The sequence below is a fragment of the Tachysurus fulvidraco genome, chromosome 14 (genome assembly GCF_022655615.1).
Source record: "Tachysurus fulvidraco isolate hzauxx_2018 chromosome 14, HZAU_PFXX_2.0, whole genome shotgun sequence".
Classification (NCBI taxonomy): domain Eukaryota; kingdom Metazoa; phylum Chordata; class Actinopteri; order Siluriformes; family Bagridae; genus Tachysurus; species Tachysurus fulvidraco.
Genome location: NC_062531.1, coordinates 3290809 through 3305808, shown reverse-complemented (window position 1 = coordinate 3305808; position 15000 = coordinate 3290809). Strand labels below are relative to the sequence as shown.

Below are 15000 nucleotides of genomic sequence, written 5' to 3'. Positions count from 1 at the left end.
GAGAGAGAGAGAGAGAGAGAGAGAGAGAGAGAGAGATTATGACTGGTATTGTTTATTGTAAGTGTTTGTTGCCTTTTTGGACTCCTTTATCATTTGTAATGTTGCTCCCATTTAAAACAGTTCGTCTCAAGCCCAGACATTTTTAGGGTCATGATTGAGGACGATGTCCCGTCCAGAGACAAGCTGTATCGTGTTGAGGTTTTGTTCAAACCGACAATCGAAAATACCCTCTCTAATGAATATGTTGTTGTTTTTTTTTCATTGGTTGTTGTGTTAAATCTTACCCAGATAGTGCTATTTTCTGATTGGCTATTGTGTAGCCTCTTTTTTTTTGATTGGCTGATAAGTGTCAGGCTCGACTAAGAACTGAGATGCGCTTGATTCCTGCCCGGTTCCATAGAGACAGCGGTGCGGCTTATTAAATATATTATAAATAGTCAAAAAGTTTTTCTGCGTGAGAAATACGATGTGTGGCGGGAGAACGTGAGAAAAGACCCAAATGCGTGACTGTCACTCTCAATGCGTGAGATTTGACAGCCCTGGGTATTTCTTTGTCTGGCCTCAAGTTCTTCAGCAGGAAATACTGACCCCTTCTTGGAAATGCTCGGTTTGTTCTGGTTTTACTGTGTTTCATATTTATTTTGTAGCTCACAGGAGAATAACCTGAGTGAAGGGGCATTGAGTTGTGTCTATAAAACACAAGCACTCTATATACAGTTATCCAAACTGTTTTTTTTTTCCTCAGCTGTATAATCATCTTGTGAGGAGGCCATGATTATTCCTTTTCTAGTAAATAATAAAGTTTAATGGCAGAGATTAAATTGACTGAAGATTATGTGCGATTTAAGTCACAGTAAACTATATGAGAATCTTTCAATGAATGACATATTGTCAGGAAATTGATTTGAGTACTCATCTAGTTGAAGATTCATGTGTCAGGAACATATTTGGGAAATTTATTAGCCTTGTGTAGTTCTTAATTTTGTTGCAGTTAGCAAATTTACTTCCATGACCTAGCATGCTAGTTTTAAGTTATAGTTGCAAGGCTGCCAACTCTCATGCATTCAGCGTGAGACTCATGCAATTGACCCAAATCTCATGCCACACCCCCATATTCTCATGCAGACTTGTGCAGCAGTGAGGAAAAAAAAAATCACGCCGCATGATCTCACAAAGCAACGCGCAGAGAGACCGGACAGACAGTGTAGTGAGTTTTTTGTGATAATTGTGAGGGAAATACACAATTTATTCCCATAAACTGTGTAGTCAGCCGTTCTCCCTCCCATCTGCACCGTGTGAATTGTGAACGCAGGCAGGTCAGTAAGTTACAGGGCGCTCCGTGTCTCCGTCCAGTTTAGCCTAGTAGCTAATAGGCCTATGCTGTTATATAGTTTATATAGAATGAAGTTAGCATCAGAAGAGTTTTTGTTTTGCAGCACTGTAAAATGTTTACAAAAAAAATAAAATGTTTGTGAAAATTAAATGTAATGTAAATCTCCCAAGGGGGGCACGGTGGCTTAGAGGTTAGCATGTTCGCCTCACACCTCCAGGGTTGGGGGTTCGATTCCCATCTCCGCCTTGTGTGTGTGGAGTTTGCATGTTCTCCCCGTGCCTCGGGGGTTTCCTCCGGGTACTCCGGTTTCCTCCCCCGGTCCAAAGACATGCATGGTAGGTTGATTGGCATCTCTGGAAAATTGTCCGCAGTGTGTGAGTGTGTGTGTGAATGAGAGTGTGTGTGCCCTGTGATGGGTTGGCACTCCGTCCAGGGTGTATCCTGCCTCGATGCCCGATGACGCCTGGGATAGGCACAGGCTCCCTGTGACCTGAGAAGTTCAGATAAGCGGTAGAAAATGAATGAATGAATGAATGAATGAATGAATGAATCTCTGAACAGAACAGGAATTTTGTACAGATACCAAATACTTTGACAATCAATATATACTTAATACATTTCTGCTAATGCAAGGATTTTGTGTTTGTATTTTTTTCCACAGCAAGCCACGCCCCTCCATAAGCCCCTCCCCATAACAAAAGCCCTGCCCCCAAAATCTCACTCTAAGCTGAAGTCAAAAGTTGGCAGCCCTGTAGTTGTAAATTCTAGTTTAAATCAAATCCTTTTTTTTTTTTTTTAATAAAGTTTAATGTAACCCGTTTTGGAGTTTTAGAGTTCTGTGGATGTAATAAAACAAAAACAAACAAGTGTTTTGAAACACAAGCTCATATTCATTGTTTTCAGGAATCTGGATCTGTATTGTATCGTTTGACCGTCAATGTTTTTGGTCTTCTGCGTTTAGTACCTGAGTAACCTGTCACTCATTTCAAATGAGCAAGAAAAGATGCAGCTAAAGCAGCTATGCTTACATTTACTTTTACAGCATTTAGCAGACGCTCTTATCCAGAGCAGCATGCAAAGTCCATCAGTGAGCATCGATACTGGCTCGCTAGGATACAGACAAAGAAAACCATCAGTCAAAAACTCTGTTGGGAGGAAATATAGCATTTGTTTTTTTAAATAAACAGTAAAAAAAAAGTTAGCATAGTTTCAGTATTTCAGGAAGAGTTAGGTTTTCACTTGTCGTTTGAAGATTGCCAGTGACTCGGCTGTTTGAACATCTACTGGAACTTTATTCCAGCACCTCGGAGGATTCTCGATGAGTACCTACCTTGTACCCTGAGACATGGTAGAACCAGTCGAGTAGTGCTAGTAGATCTTGGAGCATCATGGTGCAGCATGCAGAGTGATAAGAGCTTTGAGGTAAGAAGGAGCTGGACCATTTTTGGCTTTGCAGGCAAGCATCGATGTTTTGAATCTGATGCAGGCAGCTTCCAGATGCGGCCAGTGTAGGGAACCCAGCAGTGGGGTGGTGTGGTGTGGGAGAATTTAGGCAGGTTGAAAACAAGTCGTTCAGCTGCATTTTGGATCATTTGTAGGTCAAATTGCATTCAGAAGTAGACCTGAGAGCAGAGAGCTGCAGTAGTCCAGGCTCAAAATGACAAGAGACTGATTAAATATCTGAGTAGCCTGTGTGGATAAAAACAGGCAAATCCTTCTGGTGTTGTAAACAAGAAACCGACATGAGCATTATGTGAGGAAAGGACAGTTGATCGACCAGGATTACCCCGAGGTCGCAAGCAGTGGCCAAAGTGAAGATCAGAGACTCGTGTATGGGTATATCAGTGTGAGTCACCTGGGATGATCAGCAGTTCAGTTTTGCTGGAATTCGGTTTCAGCCGACGAGCCGTCATCCATGACGAGATGTCCGCCAGACATGCTGAGATCCATGCAGAAGCTGTGGTATCTGAAGGAAGGAAGGAGAAGCTAAGTTGAGTGTCATCAGCACAGCAGTGGTAAGAGAACCCATGTGAGGATAGAACTTCACCAAGAGAATGAGTATACAGTGTAAAAAGGAAAGGACCGAGTTCTGAGCCTTGTGGTACGCTGTTGGTCAGCAGGTGAAGATTTACACGTCACTGAACTTAGTGTTATTGCAGATCATGTTCTAAAATGCAAATGAAGACTCAGTTTAAAGCATAAATCTATGGCAAAGGAGTCACTATTAACATCATGCATTTAATTATGGAATAGAAGAGAATTAGGAGCTTAACATATCATATTTTGGGCAGATTTTGACCAAAAATATCTCAGGAGTCTTTGAGAAAATCCCTTCACCATTCAGATCTATGTAAAGCTTGAACTCTGCCTCACTGGCGGTTATAAAATACATATAAATTAAGTAAATATTACTCAAGCTGTATTAAACATGCTGTATTTTTACACAATTATGAAATTCATTCAATTTTCAGACTTCAGTCACCATGGAGGTAAACAGTGATCTGAATTATTTTTTAAAGAGCTCTTGTTTTTACTGTAAGCTGTAAACAAAATTAACCGAGAAATTTACCTCAGGTAAAATTTCAAAACCCCATGATAGTAAAATGTGCTGGTCGTGTAGTGCAGCATATGTATATAGCTCCCCCTTTAGGAAAAGAAGAAGTACTGCATTGGGGACGTAACTTTTCCCGAAGCCATTACGAACCACAAATCCAAAGAAGTTTGCCTTTAAAAGTGGTTATTTGTTTGCATCTATGATTTTACACACACACACGATTTTATACCAGTGTTATAATATGTTAAAACACTGTTTAGGACACAACTAATGGAACCTCCAACACACTCATTCTTTTCCTGTCTGTCTGTCTGTCTGTCTGTCTGTCTGTCTGTCTCTCTCTCTCACACACACACAGACAGACAGACAGACAGACAGACACACACACACACACACACACACAGAGAGAGAAACATTACACACTGGACTTTGAGAAAGCGTTTAGTGAAGAATTGACTTTACACACCGTTACTCTTTCCACTGTAGTGGATCAAACAAGACAGATTTATTTCAGCTAAAAGGCTAATGTCATTAACAACCAGGGAGAGGTAATAGCAGATTAGCGCTGCATATATAAACAGACTTACTTATATGTTTAATAAATATGCAGGTAATCAATCAAACTTATTCATCTCATGCTATTTCATTAAACATTTAATTAAATTGCATTTTTGAGGAAAGTGCGTGACGTTTCATGCATATTCTATACAAGACCAAACTGGTGGTTCTTATTTCTTATTTGTGGGCAACATTAGCAACACTCATTGCCCCCGGTTCAAAGCTTACTGTATTTAAAAAAGAAATGAAAAGAGAATAAAAGAAAAAAAAGGCTCGGCTGGTCTACTACGTTCGGATGAGTGTGTGAATTTTATTCTTCGTGCTCCTGTTTCTTCGAGATCATCACACAGTGAAACTGAAGCACTATAAAACAAACAAAAAAGAAGCTAATAATAATAATAATAATAATTATAATTATAATAACAATAATAGTAATAATAAAAAAACACTAAAGTAAAAGAAAAGCTTAGCACCAAACCCAGATAAACATCTCAGATATAAAACTGTTGTACAGCTTAATACACCAAGACCTTGGGTTTATAAGGTTCATGTAAATCGTGTCGGTTAAGGAACCGATTGTGAAGGAGTGATTTTAATATATTGATTCTTTTGAAATAAAAGTGTTTTATGGACATTATTACACAGAACACTCCTTTCATAAACTCCTTATAAAAAACCTCTTCATATTGATGTCGTTTTTGTGTGTGTGTGTGTGTGTGTGTGTGCGTGTGTGGTAGAAGAAACGGTAAGGAACGAAAACGCTGGCGTTGATGTGAACCTGTGATTGGGATTAGAACCTGCACTAGACTGCAAAAGAAAATCTTAGCACGTTATTAGCATATTCAATATTGACAAAAAAAAATAACTATAAACACTATTTCTTTTTATATGATTACAATAAAACAAAGCTAAGATTATTGAGCCTATTTCTAAGCTTATTTGATCTTGTAATATTTTTTTAACTTAGTTTAAAGCTAAATTTAAACATTAATTTCTGATATATAAAATACTTATAATAATAATAATTTATAAAATATTGGGGGGGGGATGAGAAAATCATTCTTCAAAAGCTTAAAAATAGTATACTACTAGAAATAATCTTATATTTGCTTTATTGTAATTGTATTAATTTAAAGTAGATCAATTTGACCGGATGCAAGATACGATCGTTCCCTGAGGTCTGTCGAACCTTCTGACCAATCAGAATTCAGAATGAAGATTTCAACACATTTGCCACTTTCAAATATTTAGCAGAATGTAAATAATATATTCAATGAATAATTAATATCACATGGACTCCTTCGTGAGAAAATAGTTTTAGAACCTTATAATTCTAAGGTCTCAAAATGGAGTTAAAAAAAACAAACAAACAAACAAACAAACAACCAAAAAAAAAAACAGTAAAATCCAATCCTATGCTTTTGCTCTGTCCAGATTCTAACACACCTGAGACAGGAAACAACATACAGAAGTGTGAGATCTGTAACTTTATGTGTCGTAATCACAGATAACAAACACACGATAACGGTGATCGGTCGTGACGATGCTGAAAGTGTGTCACGGATCCGTCTCTTCGTTTCTTTTTATTTTGTCAACCGGTATAATTTAAAAATATCAGAAGCTAACGTTTTACTCTTAACGTTGTTTACATTTCATACAAAAGACCTCGTAATGTTAATAACGAAGAACAAAAGCAGTTATAACGTTATCGTGTTAAAGCCCGTTCCTGTTAAGAGCCGATCAAACGGGTGCATTTTACATCATCTGAATATTGCTAGTACAATATTATTAGCGAGTGAGCGTAAAACTGCTGGTTATCACTGATCAGATGTCACTCGTTACCGACCGGTGCGTTACATACTGTAAGCTCCACACGTATGTGCATGTTTTGTGTATTTATACAATCACCTACTCTAAGTGCCTTTACAATAAAATGTAATCTGCATGTTTAACTAATAACACACTTTTAAATCCTTTAAACATACAGTAAAACCTGCCTTTGTATCTTTTATGAAACGACTGATGAAGTAAACGAAGCACTTTTGCGTCACGTTATAATTTCACGCTGTTTACTTCAAGACCGCAAATTCAGAATCCTTAATTAATGAATACAACATAATTAGCTGTCGGTTAACTTTCATGATTCCTGTGGATTCTTTATTTCCTTATTTATCTATTTATCTATTAATTAAATTTATTTATTTATTTATTTATGTGGAGCGGGAGAGATCGTTGCTTAAAATGATCCGTTTGCTCAGAATTATGTTCAGTTTATTTTGCGTGCATTTTATTTTTCTATCCCTACGACTACGGGCTCGTAAAGTCTGACGCGACGGATGCGGACACGATGCATTAAAGCAATTTTTGCTCCTAAATGGCTTAAGTGATCTTAAGTGTTAATATTTTAGCAGTTAATCTGTAGCCTGCCCTTCACCTCGCTGTAACTGTACTGATGCACTAAATAATATTTGAGCGTTTCTTGTTCGGGTTAATAAGAACAGAATCTAATCTAAAGTAAAAACAATAAGTAATCTTACTTAAAGCTTTAAGCTCCGCTCGGCGTGAGCGGATATTAAAGCGAGTTAATGTTGAATCGCAGGCTGTTGTTCTAAAACCGAACGTTTCAGCGGTGCACAGAAAGTGTAAATAAAACCGTGACATCACACCGTGTTATACTACACATCTGTGTGCGTGCTTAGCAGTCCAGGCCGATGTAATTGAGCAGGAGCTCGAGGGCGTGCAGTTTCTGATTGGCCTCCTCGATGGCGCTGTACGTCTGAACGTCGCTGCTGATATGGTAGCGGATGTCGTCCACCAGCGGGATGGAGTCCGTCTCCTGGCGTGCAGCCACGTTCTCGGCGTCCTCTTGGATCAGCTCTGCAAACTCTGGCCTTTCCACCAGCTTCCGAACACACACACACACACACACACACACACACACACACACACACACACACACACACACACACACACAACACAAAAAAAGGTTCAGGATCAAAGAGCCACACGCATTTGTATTATATGTTTGAATTATTTGTAGCTTCAAAAGGTGCTCTTAGATCACTGTGCTTATTAACATTCATGCTCCAGAGATCAAAATCCCAGCTGTGACAACACGAGCAGCGTGTGGAGGTGAAACGCACCCTCTCGATGATCTTGGCCATGTACTCTGTGCACTGGTCCTCGAGGCGTGACAGACTGAACAGTTTGGCCGTCTTCCACATGTGCAGAACGTTTTCCTCGCTCAGCAGTGCGGCCAGGGTGCGTCCGCACAGGCGCTTCAGACCCGGCAGCAGGTACATGTCTGCTACACATAACACTTCATACACGCTATCGTGGGACAGCTGCAACACACACACACACACACACACACACACACACACACACACACACACACACACACACACACACACACACACACACACACAATATTCCATGCACGTTAGTAACATTCCAAAATTCAATTATATAAGTGGAGTGTGTGAGTGAATGAAAGTGTGTGTGTGTGCCCTGTGATGGGTTGGCACTCCGTCCAGGGTGTATCCTGCCTCGATGCCCGATGACGCCTGAGGCACAGGCTCCCCGTGACCCGAGAAGTTCGAATAAGCGGTAGAAAATGAGTGAGTGAGAATTATATGTACATAGCCCCATTTGTTTACACATCTACTGAAGCTAACAGTACTCAGCTGAAACGGGTTATCTACCCTTATCTACCCCTAACCCTTAACCCCTAATCCACAAACCAGGACGAGAACCAGTACGATTTCTAGAACTAGACTTGTAAATACGACAACATTTCAGGCTTGAAATAAAAAAAAAGCAGCAAATATACACCAAACAAGCGGCCTTCTATAAAAATAAAAAAATAAAAAAAATAAGCCAATCAGGTTAGGAATCTGAAATGACTGACAGTTATACAGGTGGTTTTACCTGACCCCATGGAAGCCCTGCCCCTTTGCAGCCAGCTTACATGGTAATATGAACGTGACTTGCCTTTCAGTCACAGTAGAAAAAGAAAGCTTTGAGTTTATTTGTGTGCATGTGTGTGTGTACGTGTGTGTGTGTGTGTGTGTGTACCTGTGTGTTATCACTGTAGATGTAGTAGAGGATTTTGGTGAACAGCTCGTGAGATACATCATGTAGGGTGATGACGGGAACTTCGGGGTGAGACTGCAGGGTTTCTCCTTCACTGAAATGATCTTCCACTAATGCCTTGAAGTAATCGCTACGGCAACAGAAAAATACCTACACACACACACACAGGTTCAAGCCAGAGATTAATTGCACTATGTTTTTTAAAACCAGGACAGCTTTTAACAAACAGGTGATGTAAACAAACAAACAAACAAACAAACAAATAAATAAAATCTGAATATTCCCTCACCTTATGACACAGGAAGTCATAACCGTCCACCCGAAAGCAGATGTCAGGGTAGCTCGGAAAACTGTCGGTCAAATCAAAAGGAAGCTGCCCGTATCCAACCTGATAAAAAAAAAAAAGGCAGATCACACGCAGTTTAGTCGGACAGAAGACGGAAAAGTACCAAGAATGCACCCGTGAGCAGGTCGGACGTTTGTGCCTCACCCTCAGATCGGCAGGGAGAGCGCTGTCAGCTAACAGAGCCATGCCGTCCTGCAGCTGCCAGTGGTGAGGATCCAGAGTGAGCACCTTCACGCACGTCCCTGGCTTGTTGGACACTGGCGAAGACAGAAAACTTTCACTCCGGATAAGAGGTGGAATGAGGGAACTGGACGAGTGTGTATGGTGCGTGAGACTAATGCACCAAAAAACAGCAGCGTCTCACCAAACTCCTGCACCTGCTTGCACTTGACCTCCAGCTCCTCGATGAGCTCGCTGATCTTGCACTGCTTAGCCAGACGCTTGCAGTCCTCCACGTAACTCACGTCGATGTCCAGCCGCCCTGCAAAAGCGCACAAACGATGCACAGCTGAGGAATTCTGGGTATGGCGGCTACGGTGTATTTTGTTTTAGGCTGAAGCTCCTTTCTAGCGTCTGAAACTGACCTGTGTAGAAGTACTGCAAGATGGCGGCGAACGCGGCCGGGTTCACCTGGTTTCACACACACACACACACACACACACACACACACACACACACACACACACACACACACACACACACGATGAGAAGATTGAAAAAATAAAACTTAAGCTAACATTTATTCATTCATTTTCTACCGCTTATCCGAACTACCTCGGGTCCCGGGGAGCCTGTGCCTATCTCAGGCGTCATCGGGCATCGAGGCAGGATACACCCTGGACGGAGTGCCAACCCATCACAGGGCACACACACACACTCTCATTCACTCACACACTCACACACTACGAACAATTTTCCAGAGATGCCAATCAACCTACCATGAATGTCTTTGGACCGGGGGAGGAAACCGGAGTACCCGGAGGAAACCCCCAAGGCACGGGGAGAACATGCAAACTCCACACACACAAGGCGGAGGCGGGAATCGAACCCCCAACCCTGGAGGTGTGAGGCGAACGTGCTAACCACTAAGCCACCGTGCCCCACTTAACCTAACATATTGAGTGTCAAAAATAAAACTGCTGTGTTATAAAGTGTGTGGTGTTTTCTTGTGTAGTCACACGTACGTGTACTAAACTGAGATTAGACGTAGAGAACGGCGCAGTGTGAGAATTCATCTTCGTATGCCTCGAGGTCTGAAGTGTTAGAGATTTCCGGTTATGACCGGTTAAAACCAAGCCAGCATTCACACACTCCTGAGGGAACACAGTTTTAGATCTGCACCGTAGTTGCTATCGGCTCGTTTCAGGCGTGACCTCGATTACGAGAAAACGAAGAGGGAGAAGTTTCCCTTTGCCTCGCGCCTGCCTGGGTTTAATCTGAGTTTTCTTTCTATAACAGCGGTACGATTTTAAACAATAAAAAATAATAAAAACTCTGGTTACAGGAACTCTGCTTCCCACTGGGAAAGATCGCACACCTCCACTGCTGTTTGTTTACTCAGTTAAAGCTGTTAGAATGGTACGCCTCGAAGCTCAGTGACAGAAACACGACCAGAACCCGAAGAGCGCGTGAAAACCTCTCGTCCCATCATTTATACAGCCCAAGAAACCCTGCATGTTGGGTAAACAGTAGTGATGGTCAGAAAGGTCTGTTCCGGACAAGCTGGATGTAGCGTTGGAAATATGAGAGCGTTTAAGGGACCGTCTGAAAAATAAGTTGGAGATCAACGTACGGACACCTCGTCGACTAGACGACGTTTAAAGGGACTGGACTTTTCCCCCCTCGCTGATGTGAGAGCGTGAGACGAGCCGCTGTATTCTTCCAATCATTAATCTAGGATTTAGGAACGTACAGTGCGATACGTCCGAAGAGTCGGGATTCAGCGTTAACCCCGGGTTAAGTAGGAGCAGTGTGAAACTTTAAAACTACACATCCCAGGATTCCTCAGGCTTTATAATCACCCGAGGGAACCATTTCAAAGCCCTTTAACATAGATATTTCCGTACGTTTCCTGCACCTACACACTGCCGATCTCTGTGTAGTCTTGATTTCCTGCTGCTAAGCTCTGGTCGCGTTTAGTTCGCAGAAACACACCTTTCTTTGGAAGTGAAAGTGATTCACATGCAAATCTCTGTATTTCCATACGACAAATCCAGGGTGGATCGGTCACGTGTCAGCGTGGATTCAGATAAAGGATCTCTCTTATGAGCGTGGGTGTTTTTTTGGTTTGTTTTGTTTTTTATTTCATGTGAAATGGCGCCCACCAGTGGATGTTTGAGAGCGATCATGGTCTTTTCCTTCCACTTAGTCTCCAGCATGTGGGCGAAGTATTCGCAGCGAGCGCTGAGGACGCAGCGGTGCGTGCGGAACATCTCGCCGTGCACCATGAACGTCACGTCGGAGTACCAGCCCTGCTCCAGCAGCCTGCGCACGCACGCACACACACACACACACACACACACACACAAACAACAACACAAAAACAGCAGTTCAGTAAACATGCAGCCAAGTTAACCATTAAAAACACCAGATATTCAGCAACCCAACAAAGACAAGTGCAGAGGTGAATCGAAACCCTGCGATGAACAGGAACGACTCACGTGTCACTTTTTAGAGAAAGAGAAAGAGAAAGAGGTGGACGAGAGAGGTGGCGTTCCAGCTCCTGCCTTTAAAATGCAAATGTAAGGTTTGATTCAAATGTCTCAGTATAACCCTGTACCCGAAGGCCAGCTCTTGCAGAAATAACCAATAATCCACTTCTTTCAGAGCTTTTTGTGTGATACACGATTTATTTATTTATTTAATTAATTTATAAAAAAAAATTTCAAATTTGCATACACAAAGTGCACACGAATAGGTGAAATCTACAGAATCCGCTAAAAATCTGCACCACTTTTGAAAAACTGCCCTGTTTAGAAATCACAAAAAAAGGACAAATTTATTTATTTATTTATTTTTAAATCACCAGATCCTAAAGAAAGTGATTGTACACCAAACCTTTTCCCGAGTGAAGATATAAACATCCGTACTCGGGTCACGCGGAGCCTGTGCCTCTCTCAGGCGTCATCGGGCATCGAGGCAGGATACACCCTGGACGGAGTGCCAACCCATCACAGGGCACACACACACTCTCATTCACTCACACACTCACACACTACGGACAATTTTCCAGAGATGCCAATCAACCTACGATGCATGTCTTTGGACCGGGGGAGGAAACCGGAGTACCCGGAGGAAACCCCCGAGGCACGGGGAGAACATGCAAACTCCACACACACTGACTAATATTTGCTCACCAAATACTCAAAATTCCAGAAGTTAATAAAAAAATTGAAAGAAATAAAACTGAAACTGAGATAACAAACGGTGCGAGACTCACTATACCGCTGTGATCCTGACGTTTCATTATCGTATCGTATATTACTGATAGATGATGCTGCTTTAAGCATTTAGTTGTGGGAAGCTTAAAAATGCATAAATAGCGAGCCCTCTGTTAGAAGGACAACCGCTAACGTTTACAATGATTAGTTTATTAACAAAACGACAGTTAATGCTGCTGGATGTCCGTGTTAGTTACAGCAAAGATTAACATCCGTTCCCTCGCCTATAAACACTGGGACTGGAGACTCCTTCCCAAAAAGACGTTGCCGTGGTGAAGGTTTTTGTTCGGACATAATTAAGTACACGTTGCATTTTGGTTAAGCGACACCGCAGTGTTTATTATTAGTTATAGATTATGTGCGGAATCTACTATAAGAACGAGAAGGTACAAGAACCTGTGTGTTAAATAAATCCGGTCAGTTCACCAAATCCGATTGGATTTGAAAGTCTGACCATGATGTGGTGAATAATGTCTTTCTATTGGCTCACAAAATAATTAGCATAAATTTTCGAATAGATTACAAACTGCTGCTACTTACGTACGAGGCTCTAAATAGTTTAGCTCCCACATATTTAACGTTTCCGTATCCAGCTCAGACCTCCTTTCCCAGTTTAAATGTAGATTAAAGACCCCTCACTATAGTCAGACGAACACATAATACATCCCATAATCTTGTGCTCTAGTACAGTGGTCCCCAACCTTTTTTTCGCCGCGGACCGGTCAATGTTTGATCATTTTCCCGCGGCCCACTGGGGGTGGGGGGTGGCGGCTATAGAATTAAATTAAAATTAATAATGTTAATGTAATTGTATTTAAACATGCCTTTTTAACTCACTACAACGCTAAATCGATGAGAACCCTGAGCTTGTTTCTTTACAACGAGACGGTTCCATCTGGGGTAATAGGAGACAATGACACCCGAAGTGTGTCGCTTATGTCCACTTTATTCCGTTGTTTTGTTTTGGTTGCCATCACTGCAGAAAACTCCACTTCACACAGATAGCATGTCGGAAATGGCGATAGGGATGTAAGTGCTGTGGTGACAATCTCAGGGTATTCCGCCATGACTTTAATCCAGAACACCGGCAGAGTTTCTAACTTTCTAACGACGTCTGTTTCGTGCTCATTTTTGCTAATTTGTGGGTTAAATTTGAGCAAACACAATATACACGTACACCAAGCACTGTTAAACATGACAAAGTAGCGGTGAACAGAGAGAAGAGCGATACACACCTTCTCTCTCCACCAAAGCTACAACACCACTGCTGCTCGCAGCCGCTCAGCTCCAGACGTCACCTAAACCCGGCCCGATATCATGATATTTTGCGCATGCGCGGTATCGGTGCGGCTTTAGGTGACGTCTCTCAGCTCCCGGTTAAACTCTCGTCCATGGAAAGTCGCACAAACCCGAGAGAAATACACCACAGTAAATAAAATGGGAATAATTTAATGTTCCTTCGGCGGCCCGGTACCATTTGGGACCACTGCTCTAGTACATGCATCTAGTACTTGCTAATATTATGAACAGCAGCTACGCTAATTCCTCTCCAATGCTTCTCTCTTTCTACCATCCCGAGGCATCCAGAAACTGTACCAGCTCCGATCGTCCTCCGTATCACGAGGATTTTGGACCTCCGCTGAGATGAAGATCCGGATACATCTAGAGATGTACCAGCTCCAGTTGGACTCTGCTTCATGAAGCATCCGGACGTACTATGAGAAGATGCCAACTCCGTGTGGTCTCCTCATCGATACACGATTGTCGGACTGTGTATTTATAAATCACACTGTCCAGTGTCACCCAAATGAGGATGTAATCTACTACATCGCTTGTATACAGCATTCTATGCAAAGTCTTCATCTTCAGAATGAAGCGCAGATGCGGCTTGAAAATATCATTTTAATGCACTGCAAACGGCGAAGACGCATCGCGAGACACTTCAGGAGGCGGCGAGCATTACTTTTGCGAAACTGTGACATGCTCATCTTCCGAAAATATTGCCGACAACCCACTACGGCAGCTGGTTTAGTCCAAAATGTGCAATACTTTTTGCAGTCAGGTCTATTCGATCTCGGACCGTGTTCTCACCACAGACGAACCGTACCAGAGTTCGTTTGAAAGCGTACCGAGACCACCTCTTTGAGGAGGTCCCGGTACGCTCGTTTGGTCCGCTTTTGGTGCGCACCAGAGTTCGATTGCTGCATTCTCACCTGCCCAAACGAACCGCACCAAATGAGCCATCGAACTCTGGTACGATTCAACCGAACTAAACAAGGCAGGTGTGAAAGCACCCTAATATTAATCTTAAACTTTTGTATAATATTAATCTTAGTATAATATTAAACTTTCTGTACTATATTTCTTACGTTTTGTAAAGCTGCTTTGAGACGACGTCCGTCGTTAAAAGCGCTATACAAATAAAACTGAACTGAAAATGAAAGCAGTCTGAAGGCAAGTGATGAGACTCTGGGAACGTTCAGCAAGTGCTGTAGTGAAGATTTACTCTGTGTGTGTGTGTGTGTGTGTGTGTGTGTGTGTGTGTGTGTGTGTGTGTGTGTGTGTGTGTGTGCGTGCGCGTGTGTGCGTGTCTCACGTCTGCAGGAACTGCTCATAGTAATCCCGATGCATGGTTTTAGCCGTGATGCGCTTGTACTCCTTGAGCAGGCGGCGT

General features: G+C 42.2%; 1 protein-coding gene and 1 long non-coding RNA gene across 4 annotated transcripts in view; both read right to left on the bottom strand.

Annotated features, from left to right (window-relative positions):
- Positions 1-1777: 1777 nt before the first annotated feature.
- On the bottom strand, positions 1778-3294 carry LOC125138540. The gene is made up of 3 exons (XR_007137748.1): positions 2664-3294; positions 2362-2441; positions 1778-1823 (listed from the first exon to the last, which is right to left on the bottom strand). It is a non-coding gene; the product is annotated as an uncharacterized LOC125138540 (long non-coding RNA).
- Positions 3295-4355: 1061 nt separating this feature from the next.
- abtb1 (ankyrin repeat and BTB (POZ) domain containing 1) overlaps positions 4356-15000 on the bottom strand; it is a 14502-nt gene continuing 3857 nt past the window's right edge. For 2 of the 3 annotated variants that reach the window (XM_027151142.2, XM_047800098.1), the window contains 9 exons: positions 14923-15000; positions 11211-11370; positions 9471-9516; positions 9251-9367; positions 9031-9143; positions 8830-8928; positions 8523-8690; positions 7589-7789; positions 4356-7347 (listed from right to left, as the gene is read on the bottom strand). The exon at positions 14923-15000 is cut by the window's right edge and continues 67 nt beyond it. In XM_027151142.2, coding sequence (XP_027006943.1) covers positions 7141-7347; positions 7589-7789; positions 8523-8690; positions 8830-8928; positions 9031-9143; positions 9251-9367; positions 9471-9516; positions 11211-11370; positions 14923-15000 — 1189 coding nt within the window. In that variant the 3' untranslated portion in view covers positions 4356-7140. Of the gene's footprint in view, positions 7348-7588; positions 7790-8522; positions 8691-8829; positions 8929-9030; positions 9144-9250; positions 9368-9470; positions 9517-11210; positions 11371-11943; positions 12066-14922 lie in introns of those variants that run through there. The other variant, XM_047800099.1, reaches the window with a different exon arrangement.